Here is a 22,025-nt window from a genome sequence, read left to right on the forward strand (position 1 = left end):
ACTAATTAATAAGATAATTAGGTAACTTATAGCTTCTAACACCAATTCCCTTGTTTGCTAAAACATAAATAGTAAAAAGTTTCAATAGTCGGTGTGTTTGATTTGTGGAATACCACCAAGTACCCAGGCTTGTGCAAATCTGAAATAAACGAATGTCTCGCATGAGTAATTCCTGGCTTGTTGCACACCAGGTAACAAATCCAATGTTTATAGAGAGCAGGGTGACAGGTGTGGGAGGCTGGGCCTGTAAGGGAGATGTGTGTGATTTGGGGGAGGAGAGGTGTGTGGGAAATATGCAGGAGGGGCGAGTGTGAGTGATGGGAGTGCAGGAGGGAATGGGGGAGTGACAAGGGGTTTGTGTGTGGGGCAGTAGGGGGGAAGGTCTCTCACACATAGCTATTGCCAAAGGGTGGGAAGGGGATTCCCTGAAGAGTGCAGAATGTGGGGTCTTTCCCACCACCCCATGGCTGTGGCTGGGGCAGAGCCCTGTGGGGCTGTTCTGTCACACAAGTGAGTGAGTGTCCCCTGCCCAGATTTAGAGTATTTAGGCACCTGGTTTCAGGGTCTCTTGCAGTGACCAGAGAGATACAAGTGCTCCTCATCAAGGGACTAATTCAGAGCAGCCAGCTCTCAGACCAAGGGCATAGTGTGTGACATGAGTCACTTGGGGTTTACACTGTAGCTGCCAGCACTGAGATTAATGAAACGTGTGTGTGGGGTGGGCACCTCAGAGCAGGGGAGTATGGTTAAAAGGTAGGAGAATGTGGTCCATGAAACACCTGTGGAATGACAGTTGTAGGAGCCAGGATGAGAAGAAATGCTGCGGTTCGTCACACAGCAGGTAGTAGAGCAATACTTCTCATCTCATTTTGCCTGGGTTCAAGGGCTGTCCAGAGTTCAGAAGAAAGGCTGCTAGCAGCTGCTGCTTATGTAGAGTCACAATCACAGAATGGTTTGGGTGAAACGGACCCTAAAAATCACCTAGTTCCAACCCCCCTGCCTTGAGCTGGTAAACCTTTCACTAGACCAGGTTGCTCAGAGCCCCATCAGCCTCACACTGAACACTTCTAGGGATGGGGTCATCCACAACTCCTCTGGGAATCCTGTGCCAGAGCCAGAAATCACATCTGGTTCAGCCAGTCCTTGAGCTGGTCACTGGCCTCCAGACCTGCTGCTTCCGATCATTTCTGTAAATGATCTCAATAGATACCAAGTCTGATACCCTGCTGTGGCTTATAGATACTCAGGCCCAAGAAATACTCAATCCCTTTCCTAGATTCTTGAGTTATGTGGCAAAGAACTTGAGATACTCTGGAGGCAGCTGCAGCTGCCTACAGCCCAGGTGGGGGATGCTGTTTGGCCCCTCATGGTGGTTGTTTTGGGGTTTGCTTTTTTTTTTTTTTTTTTATTGGAGACTTAAAGAACAGAGCTGAAATTCCACAGCAAAAATCTTCCTTCTTGCCTAGGAGACCAGCAAGAGAGAGTGGGAGGTCTCTGGATCCCACAGTGCTGATAGCAAAGGTTTTTCTTTTTGTCAAAAGCTGCCAGACGTGCACAAAATGGAAGAGTGTATCACTAATATTTAGCTGCATGAAACAGCTAAAAACAGGAAAAACACCCTGGTGGAACATCTAGAACATTGTCCAGTTCGAAAGAACAGATTGAAATAATGCAAAAGTCTTGACAATTTATTCTGAGCTGAGTGGGGATATAAATGCTACTCTGGCATTAAATAGAGTTTAAATGACTGCAGAAATCTGTAAGACTACTAGAAAACTACAAACAGTAGTTTGCTTGAGAATCAGTTGTCATATGATATTATTGGATTATCTGTTAAGTTGCTGAATTTAGAGAATTGCAGAGATATTGTAAGGTAGGATTTTCTTGGAGCCTCAGAGCCTCTTACGTTCCCAGCCTCTGCTGAACTTCAAAGCAGAAGCAAATACAAAAGGCTGAGAGTTTGAGCTTTTGGTCATCTTGAAAAATAAAATGGTTTTAACTAAAAAAAAAAAAAAGAAAACTTATGATTCAGCAGAGGTTAGTACCAAATAAATCAAATTCATAGTTTATGTTTTCCACCCTAATCGTCCATGTCACATCATTGACTGGTTCAATGATCCATGTCCAGCTGTAAGAGTGTAGTGATTTACTTTCATAAAGGCGTAATGACAAAAAGGCTACAGAGCTGTCAGTGGAGGACGGTTCAAGATGGTGAGGACAGTACAAAGAAACCAGAGGATGGTCCCATGGAGAGGAACAAAATTCAGGCGTGTGTTACCACAGAAGCACCTGTTGAGAGGAGAACAGAGAAAAAAACTGCAGTTATGCAGCAAAGTGATGGAGTTTGATGTTCAGAGCTCTCTCCTTAGTCAGCAAATCCATACTGTGCTTTCTGTAAGCATTGAACTGCAGCAAGAGTTCATTGTACGCCTGCTTGCTGTGTTCTAGCTGTCCTTGTAGCTCTTGAACCTTCAGATCTCTGTCTGCTGCTGCTGCCTCTTTCTTGAGGCACCTTCCTGCTCTCTGCATGGCTTCCTCCACAGTCTCTAGCTTCTCCTCCAGCTTCTGAATCTCCCGCTCCTTATCTTGCAGAGCTTGGCTCCTCTCCATGGCCAGGTTCAGTAGCTGCTCTTTCTCTTCATGTGCCCTTTCCAGCTTGGCCTGCAGCTCACTGCCCTGAGCCCTCTGCTGGCTCTCTGCCTGCTCGGCCCTTGCAGCAGCTTGGTGCTGCCTCTCCTGTAGGAGCTGCAGCTGCCTCTTGAATGAATCCACCTCCTGGGCATAGGCATCTGCTAGTTGGCTCTGAGCTTCCAGCAGCTCCTTCTCTCGCTCCTGGGCTCTGTGACTCTCAGAAGCATATTTCTCCTGCAAGGAGCAGAACTGCTGTGAGAGCCTCCTGGCCTGGGCTGCCAGCTGGAGCACTTCAGCTTCCTTCTTCCTCACAGCCTGGCTGAAGAGTGCTTCCCTGTCCTGCTGCAGGCGCTTGCTCTCCTCCCACAGCTGCAGGTGCTGTTTTTGTGCTCATTTTTGAACTGGATCATCTTCTCATGGTTTTTGACCAGATCTGTGAAGTGCCCCTCCAAATACTGAATGTGGTGGGTCTGGGTTTTAATTTTCACAGCATCCTCTCCCCTCAGTTTCTCCAGCTCCATGTTGAGCTGCTCCAGGTCTCTGCAGCGTTTGTGTGTGTCATCCACTTTCCCCTTCAGTACAGAGACAAGATGATGATGCTGTTCTAGGTGTGAAAGCAGTAGCACCTCCTCACTCTGCTCCTTAGAGCTCTCACAGAGTTCCTCCAAGCTTTTTGTCAGATCTTCCACATCTTGGCCTGTCTCTGGATCACCTGTGGAGTCAGCCATAGCTGCTCCTGTCTCCTAAGCCATGGAGCACCTGTCTTATGCAAAGACAAGATAAAATTTTATAGTGGCTTCTTCTGTTAGTGACACTCAGCATAATTAAACAGTGCCCTGTGGTTGTGTGGCCAACACTGCTGCCATAAGCTAGTGGTGTTTCTCTGGAAGTCCAGAGAAACTGATGTGGGGGAACAGGACCTCCCAAAACCAATGTCAGCCAGAAACTACACAGGCCTGCTGCCCTCCCCCTCCTCTGGTTCGGAGACAGGCACACTGAGACTCAAGGATGCCAGACTCTGTGAGCAACAGCAAAGAGTGTGGGCTTAGTATTTATGCAAGCCTATTCATTTGCTGATGACTAGCTTAGCTAATTATTCCTTCTTGAGGCACTGCTGTTGTAGTTACAAGAACTACTATTATATTTAGGTTAAAAGCTTGTAAGTGATAAAGCTGTAAATAACTCCTTACACAATCCTTTTCCTCTGCCTTTATTGTCTCCTACAGCTCTGTATTGTAACTGCAAATAAAACACAGAGGGTTATGTCAAACTTTTAATTGATTTACAAGATTTCATTGCTAGTTAAAAATAACTGAATAACCTTATACTGTGCTTAGAGATTTATGAATCAAAAGAGTTATACCATCTTAATAAATAATGAATGCTCTGTGATACTAAGCCTCTGTGTCTGGAGAAACAGTTCCTCAACTGAGTTTTCACACTGATCTGCTAGATTAATTTAGACGTGTAATTTTAAAAATCTGGTTCTTAATTTAAAAATAAGGAAAATATTTCTACTGCAAAATGATTATTGGTGCTGAATCACACAGCATGCTACCCAGACATTTGAAAAATTAACCTGCAACTCATCTCCAAGTTTTTCATTTGGACACATACCTGAAACAGCACATGAAACAGCACACAGGTAATCAGATTTTGTGAATTCCTGAGCTTTGACTAGAGGTAAAGATAGGATGAGGGAAGGAGCCAGCTTAAAGTAAGGATGACAGATAATGTACAACAAAAATGAATAAACTCCTGTGAAGCACAAAGCATTTCACAGCTCTGCAGTAGTGACTTCAGTACAGACACCAGCTCTGCCTCCACCATCCTGCACTCTCTCACTGCTGTTGCTGCCTTGGATCCTTTGCAAATAATGGAGGAGAGAGTGAAGGACTGAAAGGTTTAGGCCATTCAGTGGAAATACAACGAAGAGCAGGGTTTAAGAAAAGAAAACTATTTTCTTACCAGGTATTTTCTTCCTGCTGTTTGTTGACTCTCCTGTTGTGAGGCTCTGTTTCCATAGAGGTAAGATGCTGAATCCAGTCACTCCAGAGCTCATGACCTCATCCAGGCTGCTTGGAGCCAGGCCAGCCCCACCAGGGTGGCTGAAAGAGCTGGCAGTGTTTCTTAGCAAACAAACATTGCTGACACTCTCAAAAGCACCCAGATTTGGAAAGGAAAGAGAATTTCCACAAGCTTGAAGAACTCCTCGTTCTCGGCTTACATCCTGCGCATGCCAGAATCAGAATAGCAGGCTCTGACCTCAGAACAGACTGAAGGTCCATGGAAAGTAAAGACAGACCTTGCCCTGAACAATTCGCAACTTTATTTAGCAGCTAATAAAAATCTGGCCAACAGGATAGGGAAGGGAAAAATAAATGCAACTGGAAGAAACAAGTCAGTGCAGGCTTTGCTGAATCCTCTGGGAAGGGAAAGGAGAAAGAGGAGAGTGCTGTGGGTAACAGACATGAAGCACACAAGTAAAGGAGGGCACAGGACAGATTTCAAAATGGGTGAAACCAAAGAAGTGGGAGTTGCTGCACCAACTCAGGTTTGCAGCCCTACTTGCAGCAATGGGAGGTTTCTGAACACAGAGCTCAAAGGAGAGCTGGGAGTTTGAAGCCTATTTTATAGGAAGTGGAAACAGTATAATTCAGAAGATATACACACATGTATATATGCATATACACACATAAGTGCTAAAAAGAAAAATAAATCATGGGATAAAAGACAGATGAACTTGTAACATGAAGGAGAAGAGAGGAAGGAACTGTTGTGTTTCTGCAGACAAGAATGAATACATAAAGATATTTTAGGAGTGTGGCTGCTTTGATTCTTAATTCCAGTTCACCTTTATGACAAAGCATAGCTATTAATTTATCAAACTGCCCTTTAATGAGTAGCTAATTATGCTTCTTCAAAATTTTGGTTATGGATGACTAAAGGCTTTCCTTTTGCCTTGAGAACAAAGTAAGTAGTTCCTTGAAACTTTTTGTCTTAATCAACTTCCCAACTCACATTTCTCTGTCAGCATATTATCATACTACTGAAGTTAATGATTCTGTACACAATGAAAGGTATTTAAAAACTGGGGAGGAAGTTTTGTATGTAAAGGACAGTTTTTGTTATCTGTCTCAGTTTCTTGGTCAACCTAGATCAGTACCTATGTCATTAGATAATTAACTAGTTAATCAAACTAGTTAATTACAAGTGCAATATGCAAGTAAATCTTGCATATTGCACTTGTAATTAACATATTAATGTTAATTACATGTTAACATATTCATGTTCAGGTAGCTTTTCAAAATTTGAGGTCTATTAGTGAGGTGATACAGAGTCTTTTGAGATTCCAGAAAAATTCTGTGTCAGTCTCTAGGAGGACTAAAAGAATAGCAAGACACAGAATGTCTTCTACTTGATCAGAAGACAAAGAGATTGTCACTGTCACAAAATAAACATTTTATTTTGATAGCAGTGAAGTTTAGGTATAAAAATTTGGTAGAGTATAGAAGACAGCAGATTACATGACACTTGTGGCCCACTATTTAGCAGCCCTTCAATAGTGACTTCTGAGTCACTTGCTGGCTTTGAGGGTCCTGCAAATTTGGAGGCAAAACACAGGCAGGTCCTGCAAATGTGAAGCCTTAAGACCCCATCTCTGCAATTGAGCCTACAGCTGATTTGACTTCACAATGTATTTGAGCTTCACCGGAGATAAAACTGCAACACAACCACTAATTCTGTGACACTGTAGATCATGTTCACAGCCAGCTATGTTTTCAGATGAAAAATTTATTCATGTAGGGAGCAAACACAAATAAATTAGGTGCCTTTTCTTTTTCAGAATCACCATCCTTTCTGGAGTGACTCTTTCTGGACCAGCTGTATCATTTTGGTAAAAAGACATTGTTCTGAAGTGTCATGTGCATGTGTTCCCTAGTCAAAAAGTGTTTTGTATATATCTAGCAGAGTGGAAGCTGTAGCAGTTACCAATCTCATACAAAACACCTGAAGCAGGAAGATATCAAAGACTGGCAAACTGCTTTTGACACTTTTAGACTCCACAGACTGCCTGGCTGATGAGAGAGAAAGTGGGTTCCCTGGAAGGTTGAAGAGCATCTTTCCTTTTTTTCCATTCACAGTGTATAATATATACCAAGTAGCATTTAAATTTCTATTATTAAATCAAGCAATTACATTACAGCTGCGAAGAGCTCCCTTCTCCCTCTACCCTAACTGAAGTGAAAGATTTCAGCAGCTTTTAGACTTATCTGGAGTAAATAATTGTGCATTTATTTTCAAAAATGTTTTCTGTCTGCATTTTGTTATATTGCATGCTGAATGGCTAACATATACCACTAGAATTTAATAAAAACTGAATTCCTATTTAGTTTAAATAGGCTGCATTTATTTAAAAAAAGAAAACAAAAGGAATATATTTTTTATTTTATGTGTTTATCTACCAGTAGCATGCATTTCTACAAGTTAAAAACTCCAGTCTTATTTCCTATGCCTCAAAACTAAGCAAAGCCCACCACAGTCCTCCCAGTCTCCTAACGGTGGCGCTGAAGCACAGGTAAGCTCAGTTTCTGCAAAAAACCCCAAACTAATGGATACAGGTACAAACAAGAGCACTTTCGAGAATAAATACCCAACATTCTTGTCATCACTAAAATTGGCACATGTAGATCCTTTTGAGTAGCACTGGAATAAAAAAAGTTTCACCTTTACATCTTCAGCACTTAAGACTAAGTAATGTATGCTAACAAGATGATGTAAAGCAAACCTTTTATAACCCTGATTTTTAACAGTACATTGGAACTAAGTCCTCTGCACCTTGTAGAACAGGACATCAACAGTACCACTTCATGCTACACTTCTTTCATTGGGGAAGTAACTTTCATGTCCTAGAAATGTACAATTAAAGCTAGAGGAACTTTCAAAAAACTAAATTCTTCATGCCCATATTCCATGCTGGTGAGATCTAACATGGCATAATGAGGATACAAATACATACCAATGAGCTTTAACACTAATGCTGCTGTCTTATCAGTAAGGCTTCAAGAACAAGCCAAGCAATGTACAGAAACAGTTGACTTGCTCTTATATTTCTGCTGGTTATTGGGATCATTTAAGGGATCAGAAATGCTTCAGCTAGACAACACAGTCATCCAGGTATCACAGCTACCTCTAACACTGGGTTCTGTAAGCACCTTCTTGAAGTTGTTTTCAGTGAATAAGAAATTTTAAAATCCCTACAATTTACATAACGATCTGCAAGCAGATGTTTGAAATACCAAGTGACATCTGACAGCACAAAACCAGAACAGTAACAGAGCAGAAGCTGTCAAAAAAGTTACTACTGTGTTCCTCTTCCAGGTTCCACCCCCATGCTTTCAATTTAATTCCCAAGGTTTCTTTTTGACACTAACAAATAAAAATCCACCTTATTTAGTCAATTTGGCAACCATAAGCATCCTGAGAGGTAGTGTATCTTCTATCCAGGTGTTTGGAGAGTTCATCATCTTCTCCCAAAGGGCAGTTTCATGTGAAGTAGAATCCATCCAATCTACTTTAGTTCCATAGCTTTTGCCTAGAAAAATGGCAGTTTTAAGAGAAAAATTACTTAATATGCTGCAGACAATCAAATTTGCCTGCTCTAAAATGGTTACACCTCCTTAGGTAGCTGACCTTGTGGTTTGGAGATCCAGTTCTACATTTTTACTCTTGAGCAATTATGTCAAATACAATTAACAACAGTTTCACAGAAGTTTTGTCATCTTTGTCCAGATTTTCTCCTTTTTATCCTTGGTCTTTTTGTCACAATCCCAAGGAGAAAGATGCCAATTGCCCATACATCTGAGAAGACTTAACAATAAAACAGGGTACTGATTTTGTACTGAAATGCAACCTTGGCTACTCTAAAATTCAAATTAAGATTTATTATTCTAATTTGTAATTTAGGTTATTCTGGTGAGCCACGCAAGAAATTAATTTGTGAAGAGTAGCTTGTACATTGCATTTCTTGAGAAGACTCCAAACACGTGCTCCCCTCAGATCAGAGAGCAGAATGAAAGGGACAAATAGAAGAATTGTATGCATTTTCCTGTTGCTATATCTGCACATCTTATATTGGCCTTATGCTAAAAACTTATTTGCATTTATAATTCAGTATCTTCCAATCTTATCCTGCATTCCTGATCTATCCTTTTATTTCCACCCACTGCTGTCTTTACACTATGTTTTTGCATGAGTAGATTTGCAAGACATTATCAGAGTTCAGGTGAAGGAATACCTTAATCTTGTACTTTAAACAGGACCAAATACAATGTATGGCCAGACAAAGGTTTGTTTCTAATATTTCTCCTTGTCAGTCATTCTAACCCTCCTAACATGACTATTATGTACATTTCGGGATCTGTTCTGAAGAATAGGTACATTACTGAACAAAACTGTTTAAGGAAAAGGAAAAACTGAAAGAGATAAGATGGAAAAGGAAAAAAAAATATGAAAGACTACTCTGTAAATTAAGTATTAATGTGGTGATTGTCCAGTACCTGTTCCAAGGCCTATCCGGAGGCCTCCCAGAAAGTGGTTTGCTAGTTTGTTGTGATCCCAGACTGTGAGTTCTATGCAGGCTTCTTTCAAATCTTCTGGTCTAAAGCCATCATAGACCATGGTGTGGTTGAACACCGGGTTTGTAGTTTTTGTAACTGTCCGTGTTTTCTGGCGACTTTTTCTGCTGGTGTCTGGAAGAATGGTACTTCAGAGAGAAAAAGCACTGTCAGTTTGCACTTGCACAGCACAGCCTGCATTAAACATGCTGAAAAGGCAAAACCTTCTGATTAACTATGTTTTGCATGGTAAAACAGGACTGAAGATAACAGTGCTTTACAGAGATGGAGTGAAGGGTGATATTCTCAGCCCCTTACAGGAAATACTGGCAGCAGGTATCCACCCTTGTGCTTCAGAGGATGAAGGGAAAGTCAGGTGGGGAAGAGGCACAAGGGAGTTTATTTGCTGTGTTATCACTGATGACACTGAAATGTTTTGTAGCCAACCAGCTTGTTATTCTTGTCTCTTCATATTTTTAGTCTGTATGTGGAAAGGAAGGGGGAAGAAATCCAACTATGTATTAACACTATTACACTATTTCACACTTCTGTCTCCTCCCAAAATTTGCTAAGCTAAACCATGTTTTGCAAAAACATCCTTTGCTTAAATGTGAATAAAAGCCAGAACAGTTTGACTATTCCTTCCCCAAGTGATTGAGAGACAAAACCAAAGTGTAATAACGACACAGAAAGCTCTCCCAGTAAGCTTTACTTGGTGGTACATGCTTAGCATCTGGAAGCTGTAAACTATGCAGGACAATTAGCACTACAATAAAGGAGAATCAGAAAGCAATTCAGTGCTCTTCTAATATGAATGTAGAAAAAGAAGATACAATGAGTGCAATGGTAGCATTATTAGGCCACCATGTTTGATGACTTTGACCACAATTCTTACCATTTAATGAAAGAGTTGAGCCTATTGCCTCTCAGAGGAGGGAGGTTATGGCATTCCTTCACCCAGATGTGCACCTCACCAGTAGACAGAGTCTTCTTTCCTGTAAAAAACCAACCAAACAAAACATCTGCTTAAGCAGATGGCTTTTAAAGGTATTTTGTCTGATGCAGCAGTTCTTGCCCATTTGCAGAGGTGATATTTAGCCTGGACTTGTTATCTCACATCTTAATTCAACATTGCTCTCTGTACTCTGGAAGTTGAAATCTTCATCCCATCAAAGTACTGCAAGATCACATCATGTCTGCCTTCCTACAATGACTTTTCTTTGTTACAACTAAGTAAAACACATGCCACTGGTCTTCTCTTCCCAAGACTCCTAGATAAACAGATCAGCTTGTCATCAGTCTATGTGATGTTAGCATTTATTGTTTCTTGTACTTTCAAATAAGCTCTTTTATGCTATTAATGTATTTGGTTCTTACTGTCTGTCTGAATTAAAGACCTGACCTGGCTTCACTCTCAGATTGATCCACTCTTTGTTGCCAAACCAAACTGATCAGACTGCTATAAATATCTGCTTTCTAAATACTTGCTGCTACTTCTACACCTAGTATTGCTTGAAATTCTGTGTGTTGTCATTGCTTAGCACATCACAGCATCTGCCTGATGATTTATAGTCTCTAAAATTATTGAGAAAACAGAATTTTGTTACACATATATATTGCATTACAAATCTTAGATTATGACAATGAGGTAATTTCTTCTTTAGTAACATTAAACAACAAAAGATCTCAAAATAGTCTTTGGAGTTCTTAACTGTATTCACAATCAGAGTGACTTACTTATCTAAGAAGAAAACTTTTATGGTGAAAGAAGCTGTCTGAAGTGAATGACAAACATTAAACAAGGTTTGCTTTTTTTTTAAATAAAAAAAAAAGGACAAAACCACCAAAGCCTTGATGAACAAGCAAAGCAGCAATGCTTACCTCCTATTGGATGTGGGACATACTGGAGGGCTAGTTTCATCTCCCCTCTGTTTTCTAGAGGAAGAGTTATTGCTGAAGTCTGAAATGAAAAGAAAATGAAACCAAACATCTGACATTAAAATGGTGCTGCACTTGCTCCATATCCTCAGAAGGTTTACTACATATTTGGTTAATAAGTGCCTTCAGATTTCTGTTTCAGCAATATGACAATGAGAAATACTTTGAAATTCCTACTCCTTAGACTGTGAGAAAGTTTCTCCTACTGTAAAAGCTAGCTAGACTACAAGACATCTCAGAACTGTATTTCTGTTTACCAGTGTATAAGTATTTATGATTATAATCAGCACAGAACCCACAGAGCACAGAAAACCAAGCCCAAATAATGACTCGGTTTTGCACTTACACAGCAGAAAATGCAAAACAGCCAACCTACCCTTGGCTTTAGAGGAAACCAGTTGATCTGCTTACTGGATGGATCATTCCAGTCCCAAGCTCCTAAATCCAACTCCACTTCACCAAGGAAGCTATTTCTACCAAAGGTATCATTGTGCCAGACAGAGATATTGAGGCTTTGATTCTTTAGGAGCTCCTTCTCAATTTTATACTGCCAGGAAGAAGTAAGAAAAAAAAAAAATTAAAACAAGCTGAATTTTTACCTGTCCTGTGTCAGAAAGTGATACTGTTAGGAAAAAATGTCTGTGTTTATTCATCCATACCTGCCCACTTGTGCATTTCAGAAAGCAAAAAAAATCACAATAAAACCCAACTATTTCCTTTTTATTTCTGTCATCTTAAGGTCATACATGGCTCATGTTTGTTTACAAGAAGTATAAAACCACCACTGTTCTTCATGCTGGATCCAGAGACAACTGCAGAGGTAATGTATCAATGGAAGCACACAGTCAGCTCTGCAGAGCAATCTCTCTCATGCTAATGACCCTTTTGAGTGCAATGTGCCCAAAAGCTGAGGTTCCTCACACATCACACATAAACCATATTATATCCAGTAATAGTTTGATAAATACCCGCAGTATTTCATTATAGACTGGATTAAAAGTTTTCTTTTTGATAGATGTCTTCCGTTTGCCCAGTCTGTATTTCTCTGGAAGCAGGTAGGTCTTTACATACCTAAAATTTGGACAGAATTGTTAGAAGAATTAAAACAACCCAAAAACCTAAAAAAATCCAGATCCTCTCCATCTTCCAAAATACACAAGTATTTGCTCACAAAGTAAAAGAAATCCACTTGAGTAGGCATTATGTCATTCAGCTTGTATATTTAAGAATTACAACAGCAGTGGTGATGTATAAAACATCACTTTCTTATAATATCCTTCTCCAGGGGAAAATCTGTTGAAATGTCTCCTCAGCACATGAAAATACAGAATATATCCCTGTAGCAGGCCCAAATGTCATATTTATAGGTGCTAATCCTACTGAAAACGTATCAAAGTGGCATTTTAAAAGATAATTTAATTTTCTTAAAAGTTTTAATGATCTATGTTAATATATATACACACCAATTTACAAGGGCAGTTCTATACTCAATCAGAGTGAAAAAAAAAAAAAACAACACAAAGCACATTATAGCCTCTTCATCTATTTCTTGGTTGCTTTACTCCAGCAGGTTAGAGAGACTGGAAAACCCCAGCAGTTTTCATTTCCACATTGAAAGAAAAAATTCCATTAGAACAGAAATGCATTCTCTGTACTTACGGGTCTGAACGCTGTCGCTTAACATCTGCCACTGCCAGGTCCTTACACTGGCAAATAAAGATGTGGAGCTCGTTCAGCTGTTCCACATAATCAATGGCAAACTGAATGTTCCCCTTCACATCCACATTGCCAAAGTCTGCACTGTAGATGCTCATTAGGCTGCCACTCACCTGCAGTGTACAAGAGGAGATATATTTTCACCAGGTACTTCAGGATCAGGGTAGAAATTGTGCTCAGGATTCAGACAGTAAAGAAATCAACATTGTCATCTTTAGATGTAACAATGAAATGTAATGGACACTATTATACAAGCTTCTCAGCAAGTAGATTAATGAAAGAAAGATAATTGGAAATCACAGGTGTTTGGCCAGGATTCTTACAAAAAAAATTGAATGGGTTTACTGCATTGAGATAGAAGAAATTAAATTATAGGATGCTGTAGATGTGAAGATTGCCTGTGCTCAGATCCTTGAAATATTACTTCTAAATCTACTCAGCTCATCTTCCCTGAACCAAGCAGAGCCTAAGGGTTCAGGACAACAGATCTTCTTAAAATAATAACAAAAAAATGAATAGATAAAGTCTATATGGCTAAATTATATATGTAAATATGTAACTAAATAAAACACTGAAAATTAAATACTAAATCCAGAGGAGAAGAAGAAAGATGTGTGTGTGTATACATATTTTTTTAATCTCAACACACTTCCCCCAAAATTCTGTTTTTCTTATTCAAAGTCCACATAAACCAATGACATTTGGTTAGCTGGTTGACTCAACGACACACCTGATACACCAATAATATCTCCCAATTTATCTTTCTCCCCTTTCTCCCTTTCTAAATGTTTGTTCTAAATGAATTGTTCCTCATTTTCAGATACAAATGTAAGCTCTAAGGGTAAAATCCATATCTTTGTTCAGAGCCCTGAACAAGCTCCAATATATTACTAGAAAAAAAAAATTGAAATCTATTTAATTTTACTTTACTTGCTTCAGGCAATTCCATGCAAGGAATTATGTTATGTTCATAAAACAGAAGTGGAAAGAAGGAGACAGAGATGGCAAGGAAAGAAAGTTACAATGAATAAGAAAAGAGCCAAAACAACATTGGAGAAATTAGCAAAAGCAAAGTGCCTTTAAAATAATGCTTTGGTTTACATACAGAGGATAAGGAGGCCATGCCAGAAGAGCTGCTAAGATTGGTTAGAGAGCTGGGACTCTTCTTGATTCTGCCAAAGGAATAACTGCTTTCTGATGTTGTATCTGTCTCTCTGTCATCACTCTACAAAAACATCACAGAAAGAAAGTCTGTGTACGTTCTTTATAGTCACAAGGAAAATTAAAAAACAAACAAACAGAATTTTAATGCAGGTTGAGACTCAGTGGAAGTCTGAATTTAAATTCCCTTGTAGTGCAACATGAATAATATTTCTAGAATTAGGTCATGCATTTAAAGTTGAAAGGGAGTTTTTCTGATGAACACCCTACACTGATAATTTTTTTAAGTAGCGATGCAACTAGATTTGGGTGTTTGTTTGTTTGTCTGTTTTAAATCTCAAGTAGCAAAGAAAAATTACAAAATTAAGTTTATTGGAACAATTAAACTTAACTTCTCAGTGTCACTGTCTCATGCATAACCTATGCAATTGATAATGCTCAGTTCTTTTGGCAGTCTTTTCTGTTATATAGTAAATGCTGTCAGCTCTGTGACTCTCTCTTAAGGGCAGCTGGCCAAAAGGTAACATTCAGAGAACAGCACTGGATACAGCAAATGGATTTTGCAAAGTCTTTCTTGCAAGAGGGAAGTGGGACTTTGCTTTTCCATGAGGGAATTGCAGCTTTTGTTTCCTTGGTCATTATTAGGTTATGTTCTCACAAGCCCATTCTTTCTCAATGCTACTTCTGCACTAAAGAATTGATCCCCTTCCCACGCGTGCCTTTCTATGCAAGCTGTTATGGACAACTCCATCTTCCTGTTGTTTTCCACTCAGGAACAATTTACAAGGTCTCCCCACTCTTTCAAACAGTTTTGAACTGATGTCATTGATCGTCTCATAACAGATACAAGGTTAGTAAACAACAGTTTCCACACATATTAAGAAAATAGTTATTTATATAAATAAGCATTTAGCAAATAAAGACCATTTCAATTTGCTTTAAAATCTGGTTATGTCTATTCTGTTAAGAAAAAGCACTCCAGGATTTTTTCTCTGTTCAGAGGTCAACAATAATGACTGAATAATGTCTAGCCTACCCAGGGCAAAGCTTCTTAAGAGAAAATTGCTTTGGAGAGTGCTGTTTGGTACTGCACAAAATTAATCCAGAGAGTGAAGTAACACTTAAACAGTGTGGATAATCAGTCTGGTTACACAAACTCTTTGAAAGACAGAAAAATCCTAAGTCCTCCTACAGGGGAAGGATATATGGTGATTATACCAGGGGGAATTGGCTTTAAAAACCTGATGATAGGTTTAGGTAAGATACTAGGAAGAAATTTTTCCACTGTAAGGGTGGTGAGGCACTGGCACAGGTTGCTCAGAGAAGTTGTGGAAGTGTTCAAGCCAAGTTGGATGGAGCCCTGAGCAACCTGCTCTAGTGGAAGGTGTCCCTGCCCATGGCAGGGGGATTGGAACTGGATAGTCTTTTAAAGTCCCTTCCAAACCAAACCATTCTGTGATTCCTCTGATAGAGTTCTGAAATTTTACTTGCACACAGTTAATGGTCAGATACCTGAAATTATAATATTTCAGAAATGGAGCTTACCTCTTCCTGTAAGAATGATGGTACCGACTTGCTCAGCCCTTTGAGTTTTTCAGGGTTGGAAAATGGTTTATCAGGCTGTGAAGTCACTATGGAAACTGAAAAGCAGTAATTCAAAAGGCTTCAAAAACGTGTTTGTACATCAGAACAATGAGATTCCACAACAGGACACAATTAGGAGCAAACCACTTTGGATGAAACACATGCACATGCACAACAGCTTGGATGCAAGGGGTTTTCTTCCCCCCCGCCCCAGGACTCAGAGAAGCTATAATTAGGAAGAATAATCTACTTTGGCATTGTCTAAATCAGTGACCAACAAACTTTGACAGGACCAGAAATGTTGCTTGATATGAGGTAGCCTGGGTGCTACAAGCAAATTCTTATCAAAAGTGATGAGGAAATCATTGCAGATTAATGTCTAGATTTTCTTCCTAAAACAAGAGTAAGCACCCTTGTGCACTAACAATATCACTGACATTAGAATTATCATAATATTCTCAATAAGAAACCAAACATTGTTCTATTTACTCAGTCTATTTAACTGCAATAGGCAAATTTGTGTAAATCAAGCCAATTCTAGACCTGATCAAGGAAGTTACCAGTATTCCTACTTAATTATAAGATGCATATCTTATTAATGATGCACTTTTTTGCACTCTCTTCCATATTTGCATACCTCTACTGCAGCTCATTTCTGTGCTCTTTCACTGTACAAAACCTCATTGCACAAGCTAGGCTTGCAAAAATCCAGTTTGCAGTAAGCTTGTGATCCTCAGAATTTTTCATGCTCTAACCCCTCTTATATTTAATAATACACAAAGATGAACAGGATACACATTGTGAGATGCATCAATTTGATGTGATAGAAAATGATTTGGCAACAAACAGCCACCTACAGGAGCACATATTTATTGCACAAAATGAAACACTGCACATAGTGGGATTGTTTGCAAGGTGAGTGAAACTTTTGCAAAGCTTTTGATGTCAAAACTCAACCAGTGCTCAACAGATCAGTTATTGTCAGTGTGCAATTAGATGCAGTACTTAGAGCAAGTATCTAGCCCAGATGTGTAACTTGTTAAATGAAAAAGTATTGTTAATGTATTAGTTCTGCTCTCAGAGGAAAAGTCTCTCCAGTATGTGCTGCAAGAATCCTGTTACTCACTTTCTGCTGCATTTTGAGTCCTCTCTTGATGCTGATCAGGTTTCGGACCTGCTCAGTGCAGTATTAACAGTCATTCAGCAGCACAGTTTTATGAGGTCATAAATAGAACCAGTATACTTTATATGTGGGATTTTTCTGGTTTTTTCATGTTTGGTTTTTTTTTTTTGTTTGTTTGTTTTTTTTTTTTACTTCCCCAAACCACATGAATATTGTGGGTTTTTTTCCTTCCAATAGTTGGCAGTGATTTAGGTATTAGGCCTGTATGGATCAAACAGACCTAATTAGGTCTGTTTGATTTTGGTGCATCATGGAGCCTTTCTGTTTATACAAACATAAATTCAAAACTAGGGACATGGCTCAGTGGTGAGTTTGCCTATGCTGGTTTAAAGGTTGCATTTGCTGATGCTAAAGGTTTTCCCAAACTAAACAATTCTGTGATTCTGTTTCTGTGTTTTGCATTGCTGTTCTCCTTTGAGGAGCTAGATCATGACAAAATATGAGTGTAATATAAGTGTTCAAGCTAAAAATTCAGTCTTTTTGCTGTTCCAAAAGAACAGTCTTTTCAAGAGAACTTGCCTTATTCTGACTGTACAGCCATCAGTTTGGCTCTGTGTCATTTTTTCATAACTTCAATCTTAAAAAATTAAACTCAAATTCCCCCTGCTCTTTTCAGGTTAGTCTCTACACATTCACACTGAATGCCAAAACAGGCTTTCAGTAGGGGTCTCCACTGGAAAGCAGAGTGCAGGATGGTGCTTAAGTCCTGTTACTTTACTGGGTGTCGTAGGTATTCTAATATGCTATGATTATCCTATTGCTGCTATAGGCCACTGGCATGCACAATGCTTTAAAGCATCTAAACCATGAAATAAAAAATACAACTGCACACAACTGTTCTTTTAAAACTGTAGTGCTCCAATGCAGTAAATAAAGAATTGTGTGCTATATTCAATATTATTTGATGGTTTTCAATTCTGTTTATTTTGACACATTCTTGGAACAGGTTTGCTTTTTATTTTTCTTAGACTTGGAATTTCTAAGGATATATAGAAAAATTTAACTATAAGGCATCTATAATGCACTAATGGACTGATGATATCAGTAGTAGCTGATCTAGAAGTTCATCTATTGCTTAGAATAATGCTACTTTATAGGACTAAGACAGGGATATTAAGAGAGGTTCCTTTCCAATTGAGATATTCTGAAAGATGTCTTGCACTAGCAAAAGTCATCTTGGATTTTACAATGCAATGGATAAATGGACAAACTGAATATTTACTGAGGCAAATTTCTTTCAACTGAGCTTGTGTTCAAAGCTCCCTATGATTTCAGTAACTCATAGACTGAATGACTGAAGGCCAAAAGAATACACTGATAAGCGGCACAGTTTCTACAGATACAGGAGGACATAAATAGATTCCTTTAGAATAAGCACCACAACAGAATTCTACAAAAGCTTTCCAGCCATGCTGAGGTTAACCAAATCTAAAAACACAATATAATTCTTGGTTACAAAAAGAAAAAAAAAAATCTTCACTAACAAACAGAGGCCATTAAAAAAGCAACAAACTTCCATGCAGACACAAATGATATTTACCATCTTCAGCACTAAGAACTAATTCTTCCTTTGGTTTATTTATTTTTTCTTTATCTGTTCAGGAAAAACAACAGTTAGAAACTTTGTTATTCAGTATGAAATGGATGGCAGCAATAACCACAAAATTAGGAGTAATGAGGACTAAAACCACAGACAAACCAGCAGAGCCACAGGAAGGGTTAAATTCGAGAGGCTTTTACTTGACATTCTGTCTCAAAGCCTACATCCAAGGAGGGGTCAGGTCTCATGGTGACATAGTTTCTGTCAGCATGTTGTTGAACAATGTTAGTGCACACCTAAAACCTAGAAACTGGTTAGAAGCAAGCAGCAGCATAAGTAGTATTAGAAGAATTACTTGCCAATATCTTTTAAAAAATCTATATCTCCATACTTCAGTTCACAAATTCATAAGTTCAGTCTGTGTCTTCCCCATTAGACATGAGATAAGCATGAAAACACTCAGGGGCAGGGTGAAGTGAGACAGTAATAATAATTTATAAAAACCAAGGAATCCAAGGAGGCTACTGAGGGAAGCTGGAAATTCATTTTAAGTATAATATTATCTCACTGTATTCTCTAAAGTGAGGTTGATATATTTACTGCTAGAATACACAGATGAACCACTACTAAACTGAGTTTTTCATGCTTTCATTGTCTACTTATTCGACCCAAGCCACAAACCAGGAGGGAATGACAGTAGCTGCTCACTACTGGTTTGGGTAATTGCCAATACTTCCACAACTGAAAAACTATCCAGGAAACAGTTAATCACTGATCTATACAGTGCAATTCTGAAGATATTCTAAAATTAACACCAAGAACTGAAAATTAAACCATATGAGAAAAGAATTTGGTTCCAAAGTACAGCCTCCACACAGCTTATTGAGAAACAAAAACAAAGCCACGACTTGGCAAGGCTGTATGGAAGACCAGCATGAACACATTTAAGCCAAACTGGGGGTCATGGGAGATACACACAAGCTTTGTGCTCACTTGAGGTGGCTGATGGAATGTCCTCTAGACTTTTGGAAGGCTTTTTCCTATCTGCACTCCTTTTCAAAGCCATCAAAACAGGGTTTAATTCTTCTTCAGAACCTGTTACAAGACAAAACACATGAACACTGCACACACAGGCAGGCCACTTTAAGCAAGTCAATGATGAACCAACCACAGGTTTCTCATGAGAATCTATTTTGACAGTTAGCAAAGACAGTGAACATTCAATGAAAATACAAGATAAATTCAAAATAAAATAAACATCTAATTTTAAGTGTCCATTTGTTCTCCCTAAACACCCCCAGTCATCAGCAGAGACAGGTAAGTCTGACAAGTGATTTGATAGACAAGTGATTTGCCCTGTGTAGGTATAGGTCTATCTTTACTGACTAATAACAGCATTTGGGGAAACTATTGCACTCAATTGACTTAGATTGTAGTAATTTTGTAACCATCATTTTATGAATCAGCACAAAAGAAAATTTTAGATTTTTTACTTTGTGCAAATTTTTCGGTTATATCCTTTCCACAGTGAAACTAATTTTGTTTCAATGCTTGAGCAACCAAAAAAAACCAACAAAACCAAAACCAAACAAAATCAACTGACCAAAACCACAAAAGAGCGAACACCAATTCCCCCATACACCCAAAAAAACCCCCAATAAACAAACAAACAAACTCCACAAAAAACAAGCTGTGGATGTATTTGGAACCCTGAACTTATGCAATTGTCTCCAAAAGTAGAATCAAGACAGACCTAGCTCCTTCAGAAATCTTTCAGACTTTCATTCTTCCCTATCTCACTTTCCTCCCCCTCTACCAACCAATCACAGTGTTGCTGCCTGCAATTATGGGTGAAACCAAATTATGTTTGATTTTGTCCTCACTTATGTTTTCAGTCACTCTCTTTGGAAACCCACTTTCAAAATAGATTCAGATGTAAGTTGGCAGGCCCTGGGAACGTCATATATTTCTCAGATTCTCCAGGAGAAGAAAATATTCCCACTTTCTCAGTATGAGACTGAAAAGGTAAAATTATCTCCTCTACTTAAGGTATTTGATGACTACCATACACTATACATTGACTAGAACTGCCATTCAACCAAAGAATGTGAATTCTAGTAAATGGACATCTTCATTGATATGGCCATTTTTCAGTGCAACAGGCAGCAATGCTAAATTAAACAGCACAGAGTATTGGTATTATCCTTATATCCAGATATTCCACTGATAAGCATCTATTTTCAGAGACTAGCCTGTCGAACTAAAGAATGAACCCAGAGAGCCACTGATGTTTTTTTCCTCTTTTAATCCAGTATATTTGAAGGGATTACTAGATTGAGTGGTTACAAATTTATTAATTTGAAGGCAACATCACACAGGATAAGAAAAAGTATAAATCACAAAGACTAAATTGATTAATGCTGCTAAACTATCCTGACCAAAAAAGGCTTACCCAAATGTAGTGTCTGTTAAATGCTTTCCAGCTTAATTAGTTCTTCCCACCCCTCCCAAGCAAATATCCAAATTTCTCAATTAAGAAAGTATCACGCAGACTTTCCATTAACATATTTCAAGCTGGACACAAAAAAATTATTGTAGCCATGTTTAACTCAGCACCATGAATTTTAGAAATCAGATAGCTCACGAGTTGAACTTCCTGTTCCAGAGTGGGAATCAGAGTTTTGATCTGAAAACTTGGATCCCAAATTTAAGTTGTTGCCTTCCACTTCATTGTTATCCTCATGCTGCGACATTAGACAGAACTGAGCTTCTGGCTGGGGGGAGCTGCTCTCATCTTTAAGTGGTGTACTTGTTCTTCTGAAATTCACAAGTGCTTGAAATTCTGAGTTCTGTTCAGAAGCCTCCAAGAATGTGCTTTCCTTCATCCCTTTTGCATTTATCTCAAATGGTTCGACTACAACTGTACTGGTCTTGCCTTCCATGGGAGGAAGATCAACTGGAACCATGTTTCTCTCTCCTATTTTATTAGTAGCTCCCTCTCTTTTAAGACCAGAAGCTTCAATTTCACTTACTGCAAGATCATTTGTCAAGGCTTTGACATATTTTTCTGGAGCTCCCTCTTTGAGAACTATCTTAATTTGTGTATCACAGCTACTTAGAGTGTCACATGGCTGTGAACTCGTCATGAATAGAGTCTCTTTTTCTGAGGGAAATGTATGATCCTCAAATTCTTCTTGCTGATATAAATCTTTGGAGATTGGACATGAAACTGCAGATGCTTCATGAAGAAGTTTTTCTAAAGAGCGACTGAATTCACCAAATTTTGTGATATTTGAAACAGAATTTTTTTCTATTGTTTCTTGTATTTCTTGAGGGTGATCTCTGTCTCGTTGATACAGAACATGTATACTTACACTAGTCTGTATTTTAGCATGCATTTTCTGATCCATATTTTCCAGCACAGAAGCTGGTGTTTCAGAGACCTCTTTGGGTGGATTCTGAAAATTAACATCAGACCCTCTATATTCAGTGTTGGACAGTGCAGATCTTTCTGTGGTATCACCAGCTGCCTGCACCAGCTCTCCATCATGCCCATTGTCTGTGCTCATAGCTTTCACCTCAGCAGTCCCCTGTACTGTGCTGTCAGCACATTTAGGCTTAAAAGGAGATGTTTCAGAGGCCTCCTTCAGCATCC

General features: G+C 38.9%; 2 protein-coding genes across 4 annotated transcripts in view; both read right to left on the reverse strand.

Moving 5' to 3' along the window:
- Positions 1-2,322: 2,322 nt before the first annotated feature.
- CCDC89 (coiled-coil domain containing 89) lies at positions 2,323-3,383 on the reverse strand. The gene is given in 2 exon segments (XM_054270127.1): positions 2,323-3,017; positions 3,020-3,383. Coding segments are annotated over 2 exon segments (1,059 nt in total).
- A 4,030-nt stretch (positions 3,384-7,413) lies between these two features.
- The window catches only part of SYTL2 (synaptotagmin like 2), a 39,987-nt gene continuing 25,375 nt past the window's right edge, over positions 7,414-22,025 (reverse strand). For 2 of the 3 annotated variants that reach the window (XM_054269721.1, XM_054269720.1), the window contains exons 8-18: positions 19,364-19,465; positions 18,371-18,424; positions 15,609-15,703; positions 14,008-14,127; positions 12,846-13,015; positions 12,155-12,257; positions 11,563-11,733; positions 11,130-11,208; positions 10,144-10,243; positions 9,192-9,397; positions 7,414-8,227 (exon numbers count right to left, since the gene is read on the reverse strand). In XM_054269721.1, the coding sequence (XP_054125696.1) occupies positions 8,082-8,227; positions 9,192-9,397; positions 10,144-10,243; positions 11,130-11,208; positions 11,563-11,733; positions 12,155-12,257; positions 12,846-13,015; positions 14,008-14,127; positions 15,609-15,703; positions 18,371-18,424; positions 19,364-19,465 (1,346 nt within the window). In that variant the 3' untranslated portion in view covers positions 7,414-8,081. The remainder of the gene's footprint in view (positions 8,228-9,191; positions 9,398-10,143; positions 10,244-11,129; positions 11,209-11,562; positions 11,734-12,154; positions 12,258-12,845; positions 13,016-14,007; positions 14,128-15,608; positions 15,704-18,370; positions 18,425-19,363; positions 19,466-22,025) is intronic. The other variant, XM_054269722.1, reaches the window with a different exon arrangement.

The sequence above is a fragment of the Melozone crissalis genome, unplaced genomic scaffold (genome assembly GCF_028551555.1).
Source record: "Melozone crissalis strain CALT ecotype California unplaced genomic scaffold, PUWL_Pcris_2 ptg000008l_1, whole genome shotgun sequence".
Lineage (NCBI taxonomy): Eukaryota > Metazoa > Chordata > Aves > Passeriformes > Passerellidae > Melozone > Melozone crissalis.